The sequence below is a fragment of the Ursus arctos genome, unplaced genomic scaffold, assembly GCF_023065955.2.
Source record: "Ursus arctos isolate Adak ecotype North America unplaced genomic scaffold, UrsArc2.0 scaffold_10, whole genome shotgun sequence".
Taxonomy (NCBI): Eukaryota; Metazoa; Chordata; class Mammalia; order Carnivora; family Ursidae; genus Ursus; species Ursus arctos.
In genome coordinates, this window is record NW_026622764.1 from 50366151 (window position 1) to 50391678 (window position 25528).

A 25528-nucleotide genomic window follows, 5' to 3' on the forward strand; every position below is an offset into this window, starting at 1 on the left:
GACTTGTGAAGACAGGGACAATTAGAGAAATTTCAGTATAGGTTGTCTATCAGAATTCTGTGCTAGAATTACTGTTAACATGCTGAGGGGTATGATTAACAGTTCTGCTTATGCAGAACATCCTACTTCTTACAAGTTGCACACTGAAGTATATAAGAATACTGACCACGGTCTACTTTCAAATGGTTCAGAAAAAAAGAGAGAGAGTAATCAAATGTGGCAATATGCTAAAAATTAGTGATTCTAGTTGAAGGGATTGTGGATGTTCATTTTACTATTTGTGAACTATTTTTAGGATTTGAGAATTGTCAAAGTAAAAAGTTCCAAGCAAAACCAAAAAGAACAAAAAGGAGGAGACATGATAAATAGGAGGAGAAAAGCTGTTCTAAATATATAGAACAGTGTAAACAATACCTGTGAAACCTAACTCAGTCTCAGGAGACATAAACAAATTGCAACGATAGTTTAAAAATAAATCTCTTGGGGCGTCTGGGTGGCACAGCAGTTAAGCGTCTGCCTTCGGCTCAGGGCGTGATCCCGGCGTTATGGGATCGAGCCCCACATCAGGCTCCTCCGCTAGGAGCCTGCTTCTTCCTCTCCCACTCCCCCTGCTTGTGTTCCCTCAGTCGCTGGCTGTCTCTATCTCTGTCAAATAAATAAATAAAATCTTTTTAAAAAATAAAAAATAAAAATAAAAAATAAAAATAAATCTCTTGTCTAGGCAGGATCCCTACTACCTGAGATTATGCTCTCCTTAGCAGAATCTCTCATTGATGGCTACGACTATTTCCTATTTGCTCCTTATGCCACCATACTCTCCCTATCCCTCCTTCCTGCCAGCAGAGACACTACCTCCAACATTAACTGATTACTCTACACCTCCCCTACTTCATAATATCTAATGGGCCGCTTCTTCCCCACCATAAAATCCAGACAACTTCACTCACCATGCAAAACACTTCACAGGAAAGTTCTAACCTCTCTCTTCACCATACATGCTTGCTCTAGCAATACAACTCAGCATTCTTCAAACGTACCAAGCCCCTTTGTGATTCAACACCTTTGTACGAGCCGTTCCCCCTGCCTGGAGGGCATTTCCACCATTCCTGCCACTACCCTCACGACCTCTTCGAAACTGTGGTGGACAATGTCTAGGCTCCACCAAACCCCTCAGATCTGTCTTTATCCTTTCTGAGCCTCTCACCTTTCCCTTTCAACAGTCAGCGGCGGCAGGCCTTTTAAAGAAGACTACTCTGGAACCTCTGAAGCCAGCTTTGCTACAGGCCGAGAGAGCAGCTAGCGACTGGGAATCAGTGTCCCTTGCAATGAGCAAGGACTGCTGGTACATGAGTGTGAAAGCCCCAGCTCCCTGCCTCAGGCTGCGGCAAGGCTGAGGCACAGCTTACCTGCAGGACGCCTCTCCCAGGTCTCACGCCTCTTCAGGCTGAGTCCTCCCTACCTCTGTGGGACTGTTACCTGAGTTGCATGTCTACCTTCCCCCCCACACAAGGCTGGAAGCTCTTTAAGGGCTCAGAACACGTTGCTGGTCTCTGTACAGTTTACTGCGCTGCTGCCAATTAATCTCAGGTCTTGTAATATTTATAGAAGAATATGACAAGGCAAACTGAAGTGATTAATCCCCAAGGATTAATTTTTAAATTTTTTTTTGCCATGTTTGGGTATACAAGTCATTATTTTATACATACCAGGATTTGAACTGCAGCTGGTAAACTATCTAAAGGAAAATCTGGAAGTCCAAGAGTAGAAGATTCTTGGGAACAAAGAGTGGTGGCAAAGGACAGGAGCTGAGAAATTCTAGGGGAAAAAAATTAAGTGATATTAAATGTTATTCTAACAGTTGTAATATATAAAATGAATTCATTTTTTTAATATAAAACAGCTGAGCCAATTTAATTAATCTAACAGATGACATTTACTATTAAATTCTCAAGAAACAACAGCTTCATTTTATAATATTCCATTCAAAACTCAGAAGCTGAGGCGCCTGGGTGGCTCAGCCGGCCGAGTGTCTGCCTTCAGCTTGGGTCATGGTCCGAGGGTCCTGGGATCGAGCCCTGTGTTTGGTTCCCTGCTCAGTAGGGAGTCTGCTTCTCCCTATTCCTCTGCTGCTTTCTTGCTCCTTCTCTCTCTCTCTCTCAAATAAATAAATAAAATCTTTTTAAAATAAATAAATAAATAAAACTCAGAAGCTGATTAAATACACAGATATATTTCTTTGTTTTTAAGATTTTTAAAAAATTTGTTTATTTGATGGAAAGAGAGAGCGAGCATGAGTTGGGGTGGCAGAGGCAGAGGGTGAAGCAGACTCCCTACTGAGTAGGAAGCCCAACATGGGGCTTCATCCCAGGACCCTAAGATCATGACCCAAGCCAAAGGCAGATGCTTACTGGCTGAGCCTCCCAGGAGCCCCCATATATATTTCTAAAATATGACAATACGTGAGGTTTTTCACAACCTGGCCCACATTTATCCTGCCAGCCTCCCCTCCCACCCTTTTCAATCCAAACCTGAATTCCAGCCACCAGAAGCTTTTTATAGCCTCAAGAACAAGGCATACACTCTCATATCCCACACTTTAAAAATAACTTCTTAGAATTCCTTAATTCCAATCTTTATCTGGCAAAAGTGTACTCATTCTTTAGGACCCATCTCAAATGCTGACCCTTTTTGAAATTATGACTCCTAATATACAATATTAAACTAATGTATTTCCATATCTTTAAACCCTACCAGATCCTGAGTTTCTTGCCTTCAAGGATCATGTCTTATTAACTTTATCATCAGCACTTGCCACAGCTACTAAGGAATTCTTCAAAGAACAGTTGTTGAATGGATGAATTAAAAAACCAATGGGCCAAACAAACAAATTCAATGTTAAGTGTCCAGGTATTTATATAAATGTCTGTGTGTGCTTGTGTGTATGTCTGTGTATGTGTGTATGTGTAGCTGAAATACTTACTTCTCAGCAGAAATGTTGGCTCCAACTGAATATAACAGTTTAAGCTGGTCCTAAAATAACATAGAAACACATCAAATCAATAAGGAATGTAACAGACTCAATGCAAATTTTTATAGACACACTTCAAACTTTAAGTGGACACTACCTAATAGCAAAAAAAATCATTTGATATATGTCATTTTCTAAAACTTAGCCTTTTTTATTTATTTTTTTATTTTTTTAAAGATTTTTTATTTATTTATTTGACAGAGAGAGACAGCCAGTCAGAGAGGGAACACAAGCAGGGGGAGTGGGAGAGGAAGAAGCAGGCTCCCAGTGGAGGAGCCTGATGTGGGACTCGATCCTGGAACGCCAGGATCACGCCCTGAGCTGGAGGCAGACGCTTAATGACTGTGCTACCCAGCGCCCCGCTGCGCTACCCAGGCGCCCCACTGCGCTACCCAGGCGCCCCTAGCCTTTTTTAATCCATCAGATAAATAATGCCACAATAATTTTTCTTTCTAGTGTCCAGAGATTTTCTTTACCCTCTATCTTTTTCTCTCCATTAACTAAATATAAATAGAAAAACCTGTTTAAAAAATAAATTATCCTTGTTCATACTTACCTTAAAGGGTAGATAATAAATATCTCTGGCCTGAAACCGAGAACGGAGAGGGGGGTCTAATGGATTCCCAGAGTACTTAGGCACTGGTAAGCCCAAGGCAATGACTCGGAAGTTTTCGCTAACCCGAACAATCTTCCAAGCATCCAACTCTGTTTTGGTATGATCCTGAAAGAAAGAGATCAAAACTTACAGATAAATGATGCAGATTACAACTGCAAGAGCTGCCAGGCTGAGGAATTCAGGCCCTGCTTGCTGAGTAAATTGTATTTGAGAACCACCTCAAAACCAAACCGCCAAGGAAGGAAGCAAAGTGAAATCAGGATCAGGGTGCCAGGGAAGGCTCACAATGTGAAGACTGTAATTGAACGGAGAAGCAGCTAACACACCAAGGAACAAAGGCAATGTGGGTCAGATCTCTAAGCTGTAGTCATTAACTCAGAGAAACTGAGTGAGGAAGCTAAGCAAAATATACTGATGCAGACCAGAGAATGTAAAAAGGTAGTCCTAGAGGGACTGACCATTCACTGGTTGAGCAGAGACTTCCATGGACCTCAAATAGACAGCTATGTTTATGGGTCTATTTCTGTCAAGGCGTATTAACAGTAACAGCTAACATGTATTGAAAACTCACTACGTGGTAAGTACTTTTGATGAATTTTGCTCATTTAACTTTTACCAGAATGCAAATAAACATTTAATTCCTTTTTAAGGATGAACAAGCCGATGTTCAAAGGAATTACATCATTTGCCCATGGTCCTGCAACTAGCATCTGGTGGAGTTGAGACGGGAAACAGTACGGGGTTTGGGGTTATAAACCCTGGCTCTAGCACATGGCATAAACTCTAATGAAGTGGCCAAGAGCATGTTATTATACCCTCTGACCCTCAAGATGTCATTGATAAAGTGGGAATAGTATCATCAACACTACTGTGCCTATTAGGAAAATTAAACACAACAGTGTATATGGAAGCAACTGGTCCACAGTAGGCACCTGTTGGCTCTCATTCCTTCTCTCTCTGCCTGACCCTGTCAATGGCTCTTTACTGTCCTCAGCTGTAGAGCTTACAAAGCTTAGATGAACTGCATGTCCTCGGCTTTCAGCATTTCTTCAGGGGATGTGACCCATATAACAGTGTAGAAGCTCTTCACGTGACACTCAAGAACTTCCCTGGCTCAACTCATGTCCGATTCTCCCAGTCTCAGCCAGCACTGCACACCCACCCCTCAGCACGCCTTCCCTGACCCGGTGCTCCAGCCCCATCACACAATGGTGGCTCTCTAGACACATCATACTGCTTCACCAACGTTGCTCCCCTTGCTTGAAACACCCTTCCCACTTTGCACAGTATAAACACAGGCATCAAAGCTTAGCACAAAGAACATCATCACTTTCTAATCCCTCCCTCCATCAGAACCAGTTTTGTACCCTCCCACTGTATCCTTTGCAAGCTGTTATCATTAAACATGTGTACACTGACTTCTGTTCATTACCACCTCATGCTGGATTCAAGCGCTCGAGTGGACTTATTATCTCTTAAACATAATAGAACAAATGTCTGTTGATTACATGAAATCATTTAAAAACATAAGGAACAATTTTTTCAAGCAAAACCAAAATTATGACCCCACTTTCATTAACAGGACTAGCAGTGATGCTATGTCACCATGCACTGAAAAACAAGAGTCAGAATCTAGCCCTGCCTGAGAAACCAAGAGCATAATCTTCAGAGAGCTGAATATTTTTCTTTTCCACTTACCCAGAAGTGAACATCAGGATATAAATAAAATTTATACAAACTGATTGTATTTGTTTCCATAATAACAAAATTCTACTACAATCACCTCCATTAAAATTTTGAGATATTCAAATTTACTATATTGAATCTAGCTAGAAATAAGTAGGACTTAAATTACGGTGTTGAAATCCTTTTATCATAGAAATTATCTTAAGGTGGTGGTGTTTTGTGAAGGGATCTGGCCTATATTCTCTGAGGTTCTTATGAGACAGGTTCTATGACTATAGAAATGACATTTATCAATGAAAATTAAGCATGTATACTGATACTTACATTGGGAAAAAAACAACGTAGTACATCCTTCTCATTAACAAACACTCCTTGTATACTAAAACCCTCTTGACCCCATATCTCAAATTCTTAATCAAAGTAACACATTCAATAACTTTGCATAAAATTCTAACACAAATAAAGAATATATCAAAATTCTTGTTGTGAAGTAACCCCTATACTTAAAAAAAAAAAAAAAGATCCTGCATCTGAATATTCTTTTCCAAATCATTTATTAAAAATGGCAAATAACTATACAGGGGCCAATAATAGTTCTTTTGTAATTAGAAAGTATCTAAAGAGAAAATGCTCGCATAACACCGACCTACTTTAAAAAAAATACAAATTACTATAAGAATAGTAATATTTAAGTTCATATTATTTATAAAATGCTAATTAAATTTAAAATAAATTTAAATACATGAATAATAAACATGTCTTTCATTTCAGTAAATTAACTCTAATGATACAAATGAATGAATTTAACTTTTCTTACTGATTAAATCCTCATTTATCCTCTGCTAATTATATAGGTATGATGTCATCTTCAGATAGATCCAAAACAAGACAACTACACCTCACAATGAAAACACCATCTAAAGACTTCTATAAACAGTAAAGAAACAGACTGTTAAAAGGGTAGCAAGACAGGTCTCTGAGAAAACAGACTCCCACAGCAGGAATCAGAAAGCGCTATTTCTGGTCCTGCTGGCCACGGAGCATCAGTTCACTCAGACACGCTGGTGTCAACATCTGTTACTTAGTGCCTAGTGGGTTCTGGGCCTTTATCAGCTGTATCAAGAAGAAACATAAGACACAGACTCTGCTCTTGAGCAATCTGTAACCAACTTGGGGCAGTAAAATTAGCATACATGTATCTCTACAGCACAAGCTTCAGAGAAACTCTAAATCCTAGAATGCAGAGGCGGAGCCATCAATCCCTGGAACTCTGGGTTAGCCAGAGAACTCCGGGAGAGCACAGACAGTGCTGAATGAGCAAGGGATGTCTTCCCGTCCTTTTGTGACATTACATGAACCCCTTCCCTAAAGCCTCTGAGGCCCCTACACTCTCTTATTGTGGTCCTCCTTCTATCAACTTACATCACAGCATTTAAAGATTTTATTGCACTGATTCATTCACTCAACAAACAGTTATCAAGCAGCCACCAAGTGCCAGACATTGCTCTAAGAGCTTGAGATAACATTGGCAACAAAAAAGTCCCTGGTAGTGGAAGTTGTAATCTAGTAGAGGGAGAGAGTGAATAAACTAAAAACAGCCCAAGGAAATAATTCCTGTAGGATGTTAGGAGACTAAGGGAAAAAACAGAGCAGAGTCAGGGAGCATAAGGGCAGAAGGGACACTGCGATGTCAAATAGGAGGGTGAGAGCAGGCTTCACTGAGAACATTGGAGCAAAGACTTGAAGGAGTATAAAAGTAAGCCAGGCAGGTTATCTGGGAGAAAACCATTCTGGAAGAGCAAAGTGACTTGCAAAGCACTCAGAGAATGCCTACCCAGTGGGGTTAAGGTATAGAAAAGAGAATCCTATCAGCTGCAGTGGAATAAAAAAGGACAGCAGGATAAGGCCTAAGGGCCAGGTTCAGACAAGACCTATTTTCCACTGAAAGGCCTTTGGGTTTTATACTGAGAAGAGAGTTTAGAACAGAGGTCTGATCTAATCCGCCCCATATTTTATTTTATTAATTTTTTTTTTTAAAGATTTTATTTATTTATTTGACAGAGATAGAGACAGCCAGTGAGAGAGGGAACACAAGCAGGGGGAGTGGGAGAGGAAGAAGCAGGCTCATAGCGGAGGAGCCTGATGTGGGGCTCGATCCCCGGCTGGGATCACGCCCTGAGCCGAAGGCAGACGCTTAACCGCTGTGCCACCCAGGCGCCCCACGCCCCATATTTTAAAGTGATCACGGACTACTGCAGGGTAACCAGGAGGCGCTTACAACAACTCAGGCATCAGACACAGGCAGCTTGGACCATCAGGGTATCTTTTAAATTCGTATTCATTTCTGTCAGTATCTACTGGATTTTGAGCTTCTGTACACTCTATTAAGCTCTGTCTTCCCTGAACCATCTAGAAGCCATTAGACTTTCGGTACATAGTTGTTGGGAGACAGAGAAGGAAGATAAGAAAAGAGGGAGAAAGAGAAGAGAGAATTAAAGAGAGAAAAATAAGAGAGAAATAAATAGTTATTACATGGGCAAAAAAAAAAAAGTAAAAAGTGAGAGGTCTTCTAATAGGATCTACAAACTGAAGAACTTATAAAACTACAAACTCTGGACCTAAGTGTAGCAATCTGCCACAGATACAAGCCACCTGAATGCTGTCGTCGTTCCCATACAATCATGTCACAAACAGCATCACCCACAGCTCAGTGGCCAAGACGAAGCAGCTGGGTTTTTCTTTTCTTACTTGGAGAAGTTTGTCGTAACGCTCTGAAGACATTAGGAAGCGTCCATCCTCGAGCTGCATCTCCCTATTTTCCAGCAAGTTGTTCAAAACAGGCAGAACATTCCTCTCCGCCTTTTCCAAGCCTTCCAAAACGAGGGTTCTGCCTTCTGTGGCTGCACGGACCGCACACTATTTCCAAGAGACAGAAGCAATATGAGAATATGGAAGATGCCAGAGCATGGCCTAATTTTACTTGTAATGCAAGTAGATGAAGAAGAGGTCAATGAATAATGGAACCACAGATAATTAGTAATTACACAGTCTAATTTTACTAGGCATTAGAATTTGTTGTGTGCCTATTTAGAAAAAGAATGTTTGTAGCATATATAACAAAGACCAAATAAATATGCTTAATATAAAAAGAATTTTTCAGATTAAGAAAATAAATAATATCATTATGAAATGCAAATGAGTAGAATAAAATATTTTCCATTTCAGTGGTTAACAAAGAGCTACAGGGTAAAACAAGATATTTTTAGAACTTCAAATTGGCAAAGATTAAAAAAGAATGATACCCAGTCTTGGTAAGGTTAAGAGGAAACGCATTTTCATTCATGGTTGGTCTATGTGCAAAATGACAACCTTATGAAGAATAACTTGGCAAGACATTTTTAAAAATTTAAATGGCTATGTTCATTAATCCAGCAATTGTATTTCAAGGAATTTATCTTAAGGGAGTAGTCAGGAAAATGTACACTGATACACGAAAAGATTTATAATTACCAAAAAACCCCTGCAAAACTCCCAAATGCCAATCCCATAATAAATCAATAGGATGGGCTACTACACTATCAAAAATAATGAGATAGTTCTATCTTTACTAGGACTATGCCATTTCTTACCTGATTGCTAAATCCCAAGTAAATATGCTTCTTCTAAGAACCTTGTTATAAAAAGTACTTAATTTGTGAGTCCATGGAATGGGTTGGGGAAGACAATGACAATGCTCTCGAGACGGGACATGTGCTCCTCCCATTAGCTCTATTACAAACCTGTGATAAAACGTGAGGAAAAGCCACTACAAATTCACATTGGTCAACCTCAGCTGAATCGTTACTACTACTTAGAAAATATTTTCTTTATTTCTTATAAAAGTTATTGCCAAGCCAAGCTTCCAGTCTTTTTCATCTTTCTATGACCTTGTCCAGTACTTCACCTGATGATTAAAGTCATCGGAATTGCGATGCCATGACTTTTCTTCACTCCATCACACAACCCCTCTGTGTCTTATTTGCTCTGATGTCTGTCTTTGACAATCAGTCCTCCTGTCCCTCCAAGGCCAGCCCTTTCTGCCTCGAGCTTCGTGGTACCCGCCCCCACCTCCTCCAAAATCTTCCATCAACTATACCCCCACCTCTTAATTGCATTTTCAACTTCTGTCTCTTCTACAAACATGTCTGTACTTTAGGAAAACCTACAGTCTCCTGATACCTTTTAACATCCTCTCTTTATCTTCAAGCCCCTTGAGAAATAGTCCCATACACACTGTCTCTAATAAGCCTCCATCACCCTTATTTTACTGAAACTGCTCACTTGCAAGCACCAAAAATCAAAGAGCCAAACATCAAGTATTTCCTTGGTCTTCATGTTCTCCTTTCCTCCCACCCTCTTCCCTTGATCTTCTCTTATGCTTCATCTTCTATCTTAGATATTTGCCAACTAGGTTTTCCCTCTGGCTTTCCCCAGCCCTTCCTCTGACTCCTGTACTCTTGAGGAAAAAAAAAAAAGCAAGAGCAAGAGCAAGAGCAAGCATTTCCTAATGTTCTACCCTTAACCTTTCCCCTCCTCTTCTCTCACTTGTTATTTCATTGGCGAAGCTCTAACCTACTGCCACAAATCCTCACTTGTTCACTGAGTAGCCACTATCTGGCACGTGTTACATTATGTGCCACATTAAGTAAACAGCAACGATAACAATAGATAACATTTTTTTCATTTTCTTTATCTCATCTTTCTTCAGAAACATACTATGTGACCCTGACCCTCCCCTTGATCTCCACACTTCCATTTCCAAACACCTTTTTAACATCTCCATAGAGGTGTTTAAATTTAACATGCTGGACCAAATATGACTTCTTTCCAAACCAGGCCCTCTTCCTGATGGCGATTTCAATTAAAGTCTCACTGATTCTCCTGCCACCCAGAATCCAGTCTTTCTAATTCCTCAAACAACACAAGTGTAACCCCTAAGTAGTTCATGCATCTATCACCCCTTCCATCCTCACTGCCACCATCTCAATGGGAGCCTTCCTCCATTTCCTGTTTATTTTACTGAAACAGTCAAATGTAGCAGGCACCATATCTCCATATCTCTCGTTCTCAGTTGTGCTCGAGATGATCATATTTTACCTACTGGAAGTTAGAGACTGAATCATGCCATCTGAAAAGTCTGTTTCAACAACGAGATCTATGATTATGCAATTTACCTCATTTTTTTTAAAAGATTTTATTTATTTACTTGACAGAGAGAGAGACAGGCAGCGAGAGAGGGAACACAAGCAGGGGGAGTGGGAGAGGAAGAAGCAGGCTCCCAGCGGAGGAGCCTGATGTGGGGCTCGATCCCAGAACGCTGGGATCACACCCTGAGCCGAAGGCAGATGCTTAACGACTGCGCCACCCAGGCACCCCATTACCTCAACTTTATTAAGAATATTATTTTTTAAAATCCCCTAAGCTTTTTTCTTATTATTTATTTACACACCAGTTGGGTGGCAATGAGAATAGATGCTTCACAGTGCAAATGGATCCAAAGATAAGACTATAATAAGAGGAATACAAATTTATAAGAGTTGTATATTTTTTTAGAAAAAAAGAATGAAAAAAAATCAACATGCAAAGGATCATCCAAGATTTTTAACTTTCTTTCCGACTTGCCCTTTGGATACATGGTTATAGACCTAGTACATACATGTAAATAAAAAGTTTTAAATGCAGGCAAGAATACTGACTAAAAGGAGAAAACCTTAAGAAGATACTTTTTAGTAACAAAATCTGAATCACTGAATTTACAGAAATAATGCTAGTCACTAATTCAGTATCATCTTGTTTTCTGATTGTTTCTAAAAGTCTATAAAAGTATGAAAGTATAAAGTATGAAAATACTTTAATCAGTACTGTCAAACTTTATTAATGCAATCTTGTCACCTTTGTAAAGAAGAATGGTAAATCCATTAACTACTCGAATATATCAACAACATATTGTACCATGTGATAAGTCTCAGACTTAATTGGAGATGCTGGAGAGAGGAAACCCGTTACAGGTTTTGTGCCCAACAGAGGCCCAAACATCTTATCCCGCCTGCATCGATACCCCCTTTGCCCTCTGTTTTTTCAGCTCCTAAGTGTGGAGCCACAATGCTCAAGTTCTCCTAGCTCTCCCATATGCCTGTTTTATCTCCCCAGCAAGATTCTCAGGTCCTCAAGGGGTGAGAACCCTGCCTTTTTTGTCATCCTGGTGCAAAACTGGCTCACAGAAGGCTTTTAGTGTTTATGGAATAAAAATGTAACAGCTCAGTTAAAAGATGCTGTTATGTAAGTTTAGGAAGAATTTTTATATTAAAGGATAATAGTTATCTATGCCCACACTTGTTATAAGAGAAGAGAAGAGAACAAGTTTAACTGTCAGCATGAATGATTTAGGCTACATATTTCACAAATTTTCTATACAGATTTTTAAATAAAGTAATGGTGGCATACTTTTTCTCTTGAAATCTTAAAAAAAGAAGGGAGCGGTACATATATATTTTAAGTGGAATGAATACTTGTGATCGTTATTCAAAGAAGAAATTACATCAACCATGGGATCCTTTCCTGCCCTTCAAGTTATAGAACTTCCAGAGACCTGATTTTCTCAAATAGAAATCAGAAAAAATGAAGCAAGATCCTTCTGGACAAACCATACCACAGCTTTAACAACCCAACATGTAGGCATGAAGGGTTTCAAGATTAAAGATGCTGCATGACCTAAAAATCAAAAACTGTCTAAGCCCCTGTTCTAGATTTGCTTCTGATTTGATAAAAGACCTTAGGCAAACAATTAATCTGGAGTTCTGTGTCCTCATTTACTAAATGAGAATATCCTCAAGGGGTATTGTACAATGTCACTATTTATGAAAGAAAGCAGTACTGGAAAGGCAATTTAAAGCTATTGTACCCATAAAAATAGAAATTACTATTGATATAACCATGATTTAATGAAAATAGATTCCAAAGAGCTTCAAATGATTCAGAATGGCTATAGTATAATAGCACTGAGGAAGCCGAAGAAAAACAAAAATAATTAAATTTTAGGTTCTTTATTTTAAAGTATCAGGATAGGATCAGACTGATCTTTCAGTGCTCTACCACTTACCTGCTACGGGTAATTTAGGCTACTCTACCTCTCTGAGCTTCCATTTCTTTCTAAAGCCAGACTACTTACGGTGCTTATCTCACAGATTATGATGAAGATTAACCAAGATAACCTCTGGCTCACAGTAAATCTTTACGAAATGATTAGCTGTCATTATTATCGATACTATCATCCTTGTAGTCATGGTGGCCATCATCATCATCATCATCATTGCTCTTTCAGAGAAACAGCATTATGACACAAAGAACCTAAACTTCGGAACTGGACAGATCCTGGTTCAAATTCCACCTCTACTATTTATCAGTTGTATGACCATGGCCCTCTAAGACTCAGTTACTTTACCTATAAGATGGGGAAGTCATCTCCCTCCTAAGGATGTTTTGAGGATTAGCTGCAATCATATAAAGCACCTAGCACAACAGAGGTCTCAATAAACGTTGTTCTTATGCCTTGATTTTTAAATCTATTTCAAATTCCAGTATAGTTAACCTAGAGTGTTATACTACGTGCCCTGATTTTTCAAATGAATTATATAAATCTGTCAAACAGTTAACATTAAATGAGTACACAAGAGTTGGCCTGAGCAAGATGGCAACATGGTAAGGAGCCAAGGCCTGAGTTCTGACTAACACAGAGGCCAGAATAAAAAGAGAGATCTTCTCCAACTGTCCAAGTGACAATTAGAATATATTATAACAATATGGCTGTAAAGGGTCTGGTGCAAGTAACAGAATTCAGACACTCTTAACAGCCTTGTTTCTACAGGTCATGCTTTCCAAATTCCAAATACTTAATCAATGAACTTCTGAAATACAACTTTTTAATTTTAACAGTGGTTACACTGAAAGTAGCTTCAGCATCCAAAAGTAGGATTAAGTTTACAAGTAAATGTTTTTCCCTATTTGCTAAAATAAGTAAAACGCATTTTAACAAAATAGAAATCTTATTTTCTAATCAATAGCACTGTTATTCAATTTATTAGGAGTTACTTTTGATGACCTATAATATTTAAGCAGTGCATTAAAAAAAGGTTAACCCTTATTTTTTTCTATTAATAAGAGAGAATCAAGAATAATTCCAAACGGGGTGCCTGGGTGGCTCAGTTGTTAAGCATCTGCCTTCCGCTCAGGTCATGATCCCAGCGTTCTGGGATCCAGCCTCTAGTAGGGCTCCCTGCTCAGCGGGAAGCCTGCTTCTCCCTCTCCCACTCCCTCTGCTTGTGTTCCCTCTCTCGCTGTCTCTCTGTCAAATAAATAAATAAAATCTTAAAAAAAAAAAAAAAAAAGGGAAGAAGAAGAAGAATTCCAAACAGGAGTGACTGGGTAGCTCAGTGGATTAAGCAGTCAGCCTTTGGCTCAGGTCATAATCTCAGAATCCTGACAACCAGCCAGCCTCAGGTTCCCTGCTCAGCAGGGAGTCTGCTTCTTCCTCTCCCTCTGCCCTCCCGCGCCCCCCCTTGTGTGCACTCTCTCTCTTTCTCAAATAAATAAATAAAATCCAAAAAAAAAAAAGGAATAATCCCAACCAGAAGAGAAGACATTAAAATACTATGTAATTATTTAAAGTGCATTTTTATGCTTAACATTAAATATGTCTATCATACATTATGGAACTGCACGGTGTTCTGTCAAACAAATTAACAAGATTCTGACCTGAAAAGAGTTCCTGGCTTAGGAAAAGTTAAAGAAAGTCATTTAACTTCCCCATCCTCTCTTTCTATTCCCCAAATTGTCTTCAGTGTGTCCTTTCAGGAAGACATTAAAGCTGAAATGTAATTCATTTGTGCTTTAGTTAATTTATATTGGTTCATACTTGATTAATGTAGGCAATTTTCTATTGATTTAAAGTCTTCCACTAACCTCTCTGGAGTCACACGGCAATAAATAATTAATAAAAAGAATGTCAACAAGTAAGGTAAGGAGGAAAAAGTACATTATAGAATTGTAAAGGGTTAGAATAACAATGATTTAGATTTTTTTCAGGTTATTTCATCTTCTTTTTTTGTTTGTTTTTAAAGATTTTATTTATTTATTCGACAGAGATAGAGACAGCCAGCGAGAGAGGGAACACAAGCAGGGGGAGTGGGAGAGGAAGAAGCAGGCTCACAGCGGAGGAGCCTAATGTGGGGCTCGATCCCAGAACGCCGGGATCACGCCCTGAGCCGAAGGCAGACGCTTAACCGCTGTGCCACCCAGGCACCCCTATTTTATCTTCTGAAGCAAATGAAAGGTAATGTGGTAGCAAAATATCTTTTAGTCTCCTTATGTCTCCATGGATGTCAAAATACCAATCATATAAGTTTTCTTATTTCTCTTCTTTAACCAATTCTTTTTTAAAAGCTTAATCTGTAATCCGCTTAGCAAGGTAATTGTATAAAAAATACTTACATTACCTTTACATGAACAAGTGGATAAGTTTTGGCAAATACATATACAAGCATAGTGTAAATTTCAACATTTTCTTAACGGACTATAAATTACTTCATCAGTACCCTTCTCCTTTTCCACATCCACTCAATTCATTGACATCTTAAAGGAGCAACAGCCAATAAACATATTAAAAAGATTCAGCCTGCTTAGTAATTTTTTAATGCAAATTAAAGCCTATTAATTTGGCAAAGTACATACAAAGAAATACCCAGTGCTGACAAGAATCCATGAGGTAATCATGCATAGCGTACTGATGAAAGTGTGAGTTGGAACACCGTTTCCGAAAAGCAATTTGACAATATATATTATTCTTGAATTATTCTTGAAAATGCCTAGAACTTTTGATGAGTGGTTATACTTCTAACATTCAAATGTACAAAATACTCAGAGATTACACAATATAAGTACAATATTTACCAAAGCCTTATTTATAATAGTGAAAACGTAGAAAGAACCTAAATTACCAACAACATGGGAATGTGGATAAAATGGGAATGTTAAAATAAATAATAGCACATCTATTTGACGAAGTATTGTATGGACACTAAAAATTATATTTTTGAGGAATATCTAGTGTCATAGGAAGATACTCCTGATAAAATATCAGGTTTTTTAAAAAGCAGACTATAAAACTTTATAAACATGGTATACAATTTTTGCAAAAATTATTGTACATGACTAAGTAGATATGCATATAGGTATAATAGAAAATATTTACACTGTCCGTCTTGAAGGGGAAGATAAAGGTAATTTGTATATTCTTCCTGATGCCCGTTAGCGTTTACTTTATTATACTATAGTTCTTTACTATGGTTTTGTTTCCCCCATTAAAACATAAGCTCTATGGGGTGCCTAGATGGCTCAGTCAGTTAAGCGAAGGACTCCTGGTTTCGGCTCAAGTCAGGATCTCAGGGTTGTGAGATTGAGCCCCATACCAGGCTCAGGCTCCCTGCTGAGCATGGAGCCTCCTTAAGATTCTCTCTCTCCCTCTTCCTCTGCTCCTCCCCCCACCGCTATGTCCCCGCTCAAGTGTGCGTGTGTGTGCTCTAAAAATGAATAAACAAAATATTTTTTAAAAAGCTCTACGATGACGAGAATTTGTTTCTTTTGCTCACTGCACCTAGGCAGTGCCTGACACATAGCAATCATTTTGATAAACACATAAGAAATTCTCTCTATACATAGTATGTATATCTATAAAAAGCATTTATGATAGGGGGCGCCTGGGTGGCTCAATTGTTAAGTGTCTGCCTTCAGCTCAGGGTGTGATCCCAGGGTCCTGGGATCGAGCCCCACATCAGGCTCCTCCACTGGGAGCCTGCTTCTTCCTCTCCCACTCCCCCTGCTTGTGTTCCCTTTCTCACTGGCTGTCTTTCTATCAAATAAATAAATAAAATCTTAAAAAAAAAAAAAGCATGTATGATATTAATACACACATAACTATAAAAAGCATTTATAATATTATTAATCAGAAAAAATAAAAATTATTTTGAAAGAAAGTACAAATTCCCTACTGTAGAATTACTAACCTAATTCTAACCTTCAGGAGTAGCAGTTCAGTTTAATCCCTCATCAATCATCCTCAACTCTGCGTGAAAATAGGTGAAGAGGTTGATAGTCATGTCCCTCAACTAGGAATTGGGTTGTTGTTGTTTTTTTAAGATTTTATTTATTTATTTGAGAGAGAGAGAGAGACAGTCAGTGAGAGAGGGAACACAAGCAGGGGGAGTGGGAGAGGAAGAAGCAGGCTCCCAGCGCTCCCAGCGGAGCAGGGAGCCTGATGCGGGGCTCAATCCCAGAATCCTGGGATCACGCCCTGAGCCGAAGGCAGACGCTTAACGACTGAGCCACCCAGGCACCCCCGGAAGTGGGGGTTTTGCCAAGGTTTCCAACTGAAAAGTCAATTAGTAATTACCTGAACATCGGTCACATGTGTATGCATCAGGGACAATGAATAATCCGAACTTTCTCTCCCAGCACCCACCAGATGGCCATAGGCATTTTTTCACCTATGTTGGCCCACCTAGATTAGAGCCATCACCTACTGGTGAATGAAGTTACTGCCTCTCCTTTGATCCCAGACATCAAATTAAGAATATTTATTATTCTTATTGTTCTGTTATTATGGTTAAGAATATTAAACAAATAAAATAAATTTCCAAAGAAAATAAAGACCTTTTGGTCTAACAAACATATGACAAGCTGGTAATCAATTGGCAACTTCATCTATCTAGAATTCAGATGGGAACTATTCACTCTGATGACTCAAAACAGATGTCAAAAAGATAAATACCTTTTCCATTGGAGTGCCCCCTGGTCTTAATCAGAACCTATTTATTCTTAGTTAACTTAAAATTTTAACAAGACTGATTATCCAAAGGAGAAATCTATCATCAAATATAAGTGCCAATTATCTTCCAGACAGTTTTTAGGTGCCAAAGATAAATAAGAAAGTTATATTCTGGTAGGGAATGCAGAATTAAATACGGAAACACAGAAATAATTAGGTAAATTCAGATACTGATAGGTACTCTGAAGATTACATTGTGTAATATGATAGCACTGTATATGTGGAAGGGGGTGGGCATCATCAGTGATTACTAAAATGTTCTGAGAATTTATAATCTGAATGATGAGGAGGCAGGAATATACAGATCTGGGAGAAGATCATACCAGGCAGAGGAAATATTAAACACAAAGGCTCTGAGGCTGGAAAGCATTTGATCTATTTTTAAGAGAACAAGGCCACGTAGCAGGAGCCTAGAAAGCAAGGGAAAGAGGTAAAGGAGCTGAGGTAGACAAGATTAGGTCCTGTAGAGTATTGTAGGCCATATTAAAGGGTTTGGATTTTATTCTGGGTGTGATAGGATTGCATGGGTGTAAGCAAGGAACTGTTATTATCTGATGATGAACAAATAACAAAGAATATTAAGAGACAGAAGAAAAAATATGAAAATCAGATACAATCTCAACAAATAATCTGAAGTAACTTAGGAAAAGGACCAACGTTCCTATGCCACAATCACAGGCTCCAAAGGTGTCTGTGCATTACATCCCAAATAACAGATGTTCATCATAACAAGCAGGATTTGCCAAGAAAACATAAAGTATAAGATATTACCATACATTTATAATAGCACTTTAAATATTTTATAAACTATAAAATAAGTATCATCCAAAAATATGCTTTTTAGAATGGCAGGGAGAGTATAATATTACACAGTATTATCTAAATAACTTTATGTTTCAAGAAATACAAAGTATTCAGGCGCCTTTAAAATAATAAACATGTAAAAGTCCACTTTCTCTTCCACACTATTTGCATTTCAACAAGAATCCAGATATAAAATTCATTCAAAAAATATGTTTTTAAATCCACACTCTACCAAACAGCCAGTTCTTTCGGTGTCATTAAATCTGTTTCCACCTGAGCTCCTGGGTGGCTCAGTCAGTTAAGTGTCTACCCTTGGCTCAGGTCATGAGCCCAGGGTCCCTGCACTGGGCTCCCTGCTCAGCCAGGAGCCTGCTTCTCCCTCTTCCTCTCCCCCTGCTTATGGTCTCTCTCTCTCCGAAATAAATAAATAAAATCTTTTAAATACATAAATGAATCAATCAATCTATCTATCTATCTATCTGTTCCCATCTCCTCTCCACTACTTAGCCTGTAGTCTCAGTTTTCTATGCTCCCTCCCCAGCTCCTTACTCTTGGCCTCACTAGATTCAGAAAAGAAGCAGGCGTTGTAAAGGTATATTTCTCCACGTGTAATTGGAAATAACGTATAAAGTGAACCTTGGCATTACGTGAATAAAACAGATTTCTTTAAAATATACTTCTGGGCTTCATCCACAAAGGATTACTTTTTAATTGGAAATGTGAACGTCTCAGATTTTCTCACTCCATGATGCTAAGTGTGATCACCACCCTTCAAGGCGGTGACGACCAAATCTCCCCATCTTAAGTATATTTTTCCTTTTGTAACTAATAAGTAATCTATAAGACAATGTGAATATCCTGGGCTCCAAAAATCTTTCAGTGGTTTTTTACACTTAAAATAACTTGACCCTTGAATAACACATTTGAGCTGGATGGGTCCACTTATCTACAGATTTTTTTTCAATATAGTTTAGTACTATAAATGTGTTTTCTTTGTGATGCTCTTAGTTTATTGTAAGAATACAGTATATAATACATATAATACACAAAATACATTAATTGACTGTTTGTTATTGGTAAGGTTTCCAGTCAACAGTAGGCTATTAGTAGTTAAGTTTTAGGGGAGCCAAAATTTATATGCTGATTTTTGATTGCTCAGGGGTCAGCAACCCTAACCCACTCATTGTTCAAGGGTTAAATGTATACTCTTTTAATTATAAAGTAATAGTGTGCTCATGAGGAAGCTTCAAATTTAGAGGACTATGAAAATTCCTTCCTCGCCCCATCCCAGATGCCGGGTCACATTTCCACAGAGGTAAGCTCTGTTAACTGATTCTTGTATATCCTTCTGGAAATTTCCAACATATACACAAACATTTACATATTTCTTTTTACCACAAATAGGATCATATTACATATGCTGTCTTGCAATGTCATTTTTATGCTTTATCCTGGACTTCTTTCCTATTACTACATTCTTTTTAATGGCTATAGAGAATTCTACTTACTGTTATTTATTTAACTAGTTTAACCAGTTTCCTAATTTTTTTTTTTTTTTTTAAGAGAGGGAGAGAGAGACAGAAAGACAGAGATGGGGGAAGGGGTAAAGGCAGAGGGAGAGACAGAATCTCAAGCAAACTCCAGCAAGGAGTCCGATGCAGGACTTGATCTCACAACCCTGAGATCATGAACTGAGCTGAAATCAAGAGTCAGACGCTTAACTGACTGAGCCACCCAGGCACCCCTCCTAAATAATTACAGTTTTCACTTACAGTTTTATATGATAGCAAACAATGCTCCAATAAATACTGTTGCATCCTTTACATGAATAGCATTTGGAAGAAAAATTGCCAGAAACATAACTGCTGAGTCCAAATATATTTAATTTCTTTTGTTAGATATTGCCAAATTTTCTTTCAAAATTACATCAGCAATGCTATTTCTTCATCCCTTCTTCCCCATCAACAACGGACATTAGCAGATTCTTTAATCTTCGCTAATACAAGAGGTGAAAGAAAAACAACAGCTCATTCATGTTTTAATTTTTATTTTTGTAAACGAGAAAGCAAAGCATCTTATCATGAATTTCTTAGACATTTGAAATCTTTCCTCTATGAGTTGCTGATATAAGATCTCTGCCCTTTAATATTTTAAACCACGTTTGAAGAAATGTTCAACAAGCTTCATTATAATATTGATAAAATATTATCTTAGTTCGTAATCTGCACCTAAGAACCTCCCCCTGCCCCCCAAAAAGCTGTAGTTACTGGAAGTATATATTTAATTTCACTATGTTTAATATACCTTTACCTACCTGACTTTTAGATCGAGAATACTTTTCTAAATGTGCTAGGGAATTTCCTGCATTGAAATCTCCTTAATTGCTTTTTAAAAATTCAAATTTCTATGTGCAACTACTAGGAAGCAATTAAATATTAAGAAATCAGCATACTGATCTTCAGATAACATTTTAGAACCACTAATTTCATCTACAGTGTTTTATTTCGTGCTAAACTAAAAAGGCATTTCCAAGAACAGGAAAACCAAAAATCTAAATTAAATCTGTCTAGAGAAAGCACAGTACATTATCTTCTGCTATCACATGAGCTATCTCTTTCTACTTTAAAAATCAATTTTGCATAGACCTGGACTAAACAGTCCTGTGTTGGAGTGTGATAAGAACTTGCCTGATCAACGTAAAAAGCTGTGCCTGCTCGGATCTCTCGACGTTGTTTGAGATCGGTTTCAGTGGTGTCCCTCGATAGGGCAATGTACTCAACTTCCCGCTTGGTCAGCTCCTGGAGTGCAGAGAATGAAATGGTTCCAAAATTAAATCAAATTCCCAACATACGTTTTGGAGCCAGTTATCCGACAATGTCACTGCCCTAGAGAAGAGCATTTTAAATGTAATTCTGAATTAAAATCTTCTGAGTGTTAGCTTTGAGAAAAATGCAAAACATTGAGCATTAATTAAAACATGCCTGTATCTCTCCTCAGAGCTCTACTTTTGCTGCATCCAATAGTTTATGACTTAATAATTATTTACTTCTTAAGCAACAGTCATACTCAGATCTTCTAAATCGTACTATCTTTTATAGAATTCTTTTCAAATATCATGAGTGATAACTTGCTGACTTAGTTTTTTCACAAATGATAGTCATTTCAGTAAGTAATGTTCACCTTTTTTTTAAAGGGCATCTAAATTAATTTAGTCCATTAGCCAGTGTTGACCAACTGTATGTGATATACTGGGTTCACACTTTACCCAGTGTGAAAATAAGGTAAATACCTATAAGAAGGTCAACAGAAGGGGGAAGGAAAACAAACACAGCTATTCAGGAAGGACAAGAAGGATGAAAGGAGGAAGGGAAGGAGGAGAGGGAAAAAAGAATTCTTTCACAGAAAACAAACACTTTTGGTTTGAAGGGGAAACCATCCAGAATTCATTTCTTTTAATTTATCCATCCCTAACGTCATTTTGCCCTGCATGTGACAATTATATACAAAAAGTTTTTAACATTATCCTTGGTTTTACAACATTGAATTAAAAACACTGATGCTCTCCAGTTGAATAAGCATACAATATCTTGTTATTAAACAGGAAGAACAAATTAATTTACTGCCGTATAAAGAAGAAAATTGAATAAGCATGCCATTCATGGTAAAAGACACTATGTCCAGGGGGTGCCTGGGTGGTGCAGTCATTAAGCGTCTGCCTTTGGCTCAGGGCGTGATCCCAGCGTTCTGGGATCGAGCCCCACATCAGGCTCCTCCTCTGGGAGCCTGCTTCTTCCTCTCCCACTCCCCCTGCTGTGTTCCCTCTCTCGCTGGCTGTCTCTCTGTCAAATAAATAAAATCTTTAAAAAAAAAAAAAAAAAAAAAAAGAAGATATGTCCATACAACAGGATTTTTTCCCTCTGCCTTATCTCCATGTGATGTTGATGAAAATATAGTATCGTTTTCATTTTGTTTTTATAATATATGCCTGTTCCCATACACCCGTAAATTTAAGTACGTATGGAAAGAAGAAAACATTTTAAATAGAGAAAACACACATATAGTGGTGAAGATGTGGTGATACCAAACAATATTTTTCTAAATCAGAATGAACTGCCTGTGAAAGTACACTTTTGGACTAAAGCAGCAACTTCTCTTGTTAGCAGATACCTCCTTCTTGCTTCTGGAACACATCGCAGGTACCATCATGTCTGTTTCACCGATTGGATGAATGGGATCAATGAAAAACCCTGTCGAAACTGGCTGACAAAGTCGTACATACCTCTTATTGTTAAACTGTACCAGAGTAACACTCTGAATTGCCACACCGAGAATATTATCCTCAGTCTTGATGGCTTCCTGGGATTCTTCCTCAGGCCAGACAAGCACTGAAATCTCCCCAGTTGCTGCTTCCCAGACAGGGTGGCAGCAAGTTCACCAACAGCACCGGGAGCAGCAGAGGGAGGAGGCAGCGGGGGTCTGCTGAGTTTTTTTGGAGCTATCTATAAAACTCCTTCTATATGAATTAAATATAAAATAAACACAGCTATCAAATTATTTCTACTTCCTTTCTCATTGGTTCAGTAGGCTTGCCCCAAAACCTCTGCCTGTAAAGACTATGGATATTACTGAGCATAGCATCTTGTATCTAATGGCAACAGTACCGACATGCAGAGTTTGCAAGGAGGCTTAGACTAGTAAGTTTTCTTATGTGTATTTCCACATCCTAAAGCTGCCTCAGCTCTGTTGTATAATTTAAAGTTTGTGGGGTTTTAAGATACAGGTTTCACACTGACAGACTTAGATTGCATTTTTGAACCAACAAGACTCTTGTAATCTCCCAGCCTTTCTCATTCCACATTCCTAACAAGCTTCACAGTCTTGCCAGAAACGAAATCAAAGTGAGATAGTGTGGTCATTGAAATGAACCAGGTAGAGTGGATTCTCGGTAGCTGACTCGGCATTTCTAGACAAGCCACTTTTGCCTTGTTTATTTTTTGTTTTGTTTTGTTTTTTAAAGATTTTATTTATTTATTTGACAGAGAGAGAGACAGCCAGCGAGAGAGGGAACACAGGCAGAGGGAGTGGGAGAGAAAGAAGCAGGCTCCCAGTGGAGGAGCTTGATGGGGGCTCAATCCCAGAACGCCCGGATCACGCCCTGAGCCAAAGACAGACGCTTAAGGACTGAGCCACCCAGGTGCCCCTTGCCTTGTTTATTAATAAAATGAGGATAATACTACAATGACCCATTATACCTCACAAGCTGGTTCTAGGAACAAATAAAAGATATGAAAAGTATGGGTTCTAAGAGTTAAGTTCTGATTGGTCCATCGTATTTTTATCATCCTCACCCTACATGGTTTTAGAAGTACCGAAATAAATCTACCACTGAAATAAGAGTACACAAAGCATATTTCAATAGCACAGAAATCAATTCTTTAATATCAAGTAACACAAGGAAACTAAAAACAAAGTTCTTCTCTTCATCCTAAAAAATATCTTCAGACAGAACAACTTCATCTGATAGCATTCTTCTCCCCTCAATAGAACAATGCCAATTAATGCTGGCAAAGTAGGAAAAAAGTCCTGCACAATTTTTTTAATCTGTGTTGAGATTTTAATATTTCAATTCACTTCGCACTGTGCTCAGAGAACTACAAACATTTAAGAGGATAAGAGGTCAGAGAGAGGATCTGAAGTCCAGCTCCATCATTTACTAGCTGGATAAAGCTTCAGTGAGCTATTTAATAAACTTGTTTTCTCAACTATTTAAAGGGAAAAAAGCGTGTAACACATAAGAGATAATTTACAAACTATGGGCTCCCTTTAAAGACCATATAACATCAAAAAGTCAAGAGAATTATTCAGCTTTTTAGAATGTGGATCTGAGATAAAAGAATATTCCCTGAATAATATAAAACTGAGTTTTGTTTTGTAATCTCAGAGTTTATGATCCTATCTGCCACTCATTGCCTGAATGTGCATTTCTTTTTTTTACCAGAAGTTGAGAACTTTCTGGTTGCAGCAAAAAATTTCCTAAAGCTATGAAAGATAAATGTACATTTGCTTCCCAGAATACTTATTCCAAACTCTTTATTAAACGGATCAACATGAAAATTTTTTCAAGTAATGAATAATCCTGATATTTTTGTAAATTCTTAATTTATTTTAGAGCATAACTAATCCAAGTTAAGATCCTTAGAAATCCATAAGAATTGATTGCTCACCAGGTACTGCATAGCAATAGAGCGTCGAAGAGGCCCAGGAGGTCCTATTAGAAAGACATCTTGTCCCAAAAGATCCTTCTGCATTATCCATCTTAGATGCTGAATTACAGACTGAGCCACAGAGTCTGAAACTTCAAGGGGAAAAAAAGATAAAACGAAATGCAAATCAGACTACTACTTATAATATAAATCTCCAAGCAATCAATGCATTTAGTATACTATATTTTAAAAAGCGTATCTATCTATGTGTATACACACACACATTCATTGATACATACACTTGGTGAATTCTCACCCTGCTTTACAATAAAACCATTGTTATCAATGTTAAAACATGATAAAGTTTAGGATCTCACAAGGAATCACATAGTCCCACATTTAAAAGCTTTTAAGAACACTTGAATGATCATCTGTGTCACTAAAGAAATAAAAGTGATTTTCAAGGGTGATTTAAGGCACTAGAATCATTACTTTATCACAATTTTATAGTCCAATGCTTTTGCTCTAAAAAGGGGACATGATCAAATCATCCCAGACAATTAATGATTATCACAGTCTTGAAAAATTGAAGGAAACTGTAACTTTAGTTGGCAATAGGTTGTGAGATCTCCCAAACTTCACAGTGAGAAGGTTAAATGACTTAACATTTTCAGAATTTAAGTTTATTCTTCTACACCAATCCTTGGGAATAAAAGACTACTTCATTCCAATGCCCTTCTAAGTCTACTATTAAATCACCCATTAATCTGCTCATCTTCTGCCTAAGGATTTTATAAATGTTTGAATTAATATAATTAATTTATTATTATATAAAGGATTTGTAAATCACCCAGTGACCTAGGAAGTGCATTCCTAGGTATCCAAGAAACACTCTTGCCCTTATACATCAGGAGACAGATGGAATACTCACAGAATGCTATTCAAAATAAAACTGAATATAGCAAAGAAAAAGAAAACTTACTCATTCTTAAAAAAATAAAAATACAACTGTAGACTGGAAATGGATAAAATGCACATAAAGGAATACTACATAACAACAAAAACAGAACTGAACTACCACTACTTCCAATAATATGTTTAAAACTCTTAGAAGATAGAGTATTCCGTGAAAAAAATTAAGTCACAGAATAAATCTCATGATACTATTTTGATAATTCTCAATAAACTAGCAAATTGAATTCATGAGAAATCCATACATATGTAATCAAACAGTGCTTGAGAAGCAAAAAAGCAAGAGAATGATAAATTCAGGA

The 25528-nt window shown here is 37.9% G+C and overlaps 1 protein-coding gene across 3 annotated transcripts in view; it reads right to left on the reverse strand.

The window, feature by feature from the left end:
* VWA8 (von Willebrand factor A domain containing 8) overlaps window positions 1-25528 on the reverse strand; it is a 336953-nt gene that overhangs the window by 273925 nt on the left and 37500 nt on the right. For all 3 annotated transcript variants that reach the window (XM_026493342.4, XM_044381840.3, XM_057308352.1), the window contains exons 3-8: window positions 24276-24406; window positions 20739-20849; window positions 8079-8246; window positions 3585-3749; window positions 2981-3030; window positions 1707-1815 (exon numbers count right to left, since the gene is read on the reverse strand). In XM_026493342.4, the coding sequence (XP_026349127.2) occupies window positions 1707-1815; window positions 2981-3030; window positions 3585-3749; window positions 8079-8246; window positions 20739-20849; window positions 24276-24406 (734 nt within the window). The remainder of the gene's footprint in view (window positions 1-1706; window positions 1816-2980; window positions 3031-3584; window positions 3750-8078; window positions 8247-20738; window positions 20850-24275; window positions 24407-25528) is intronic.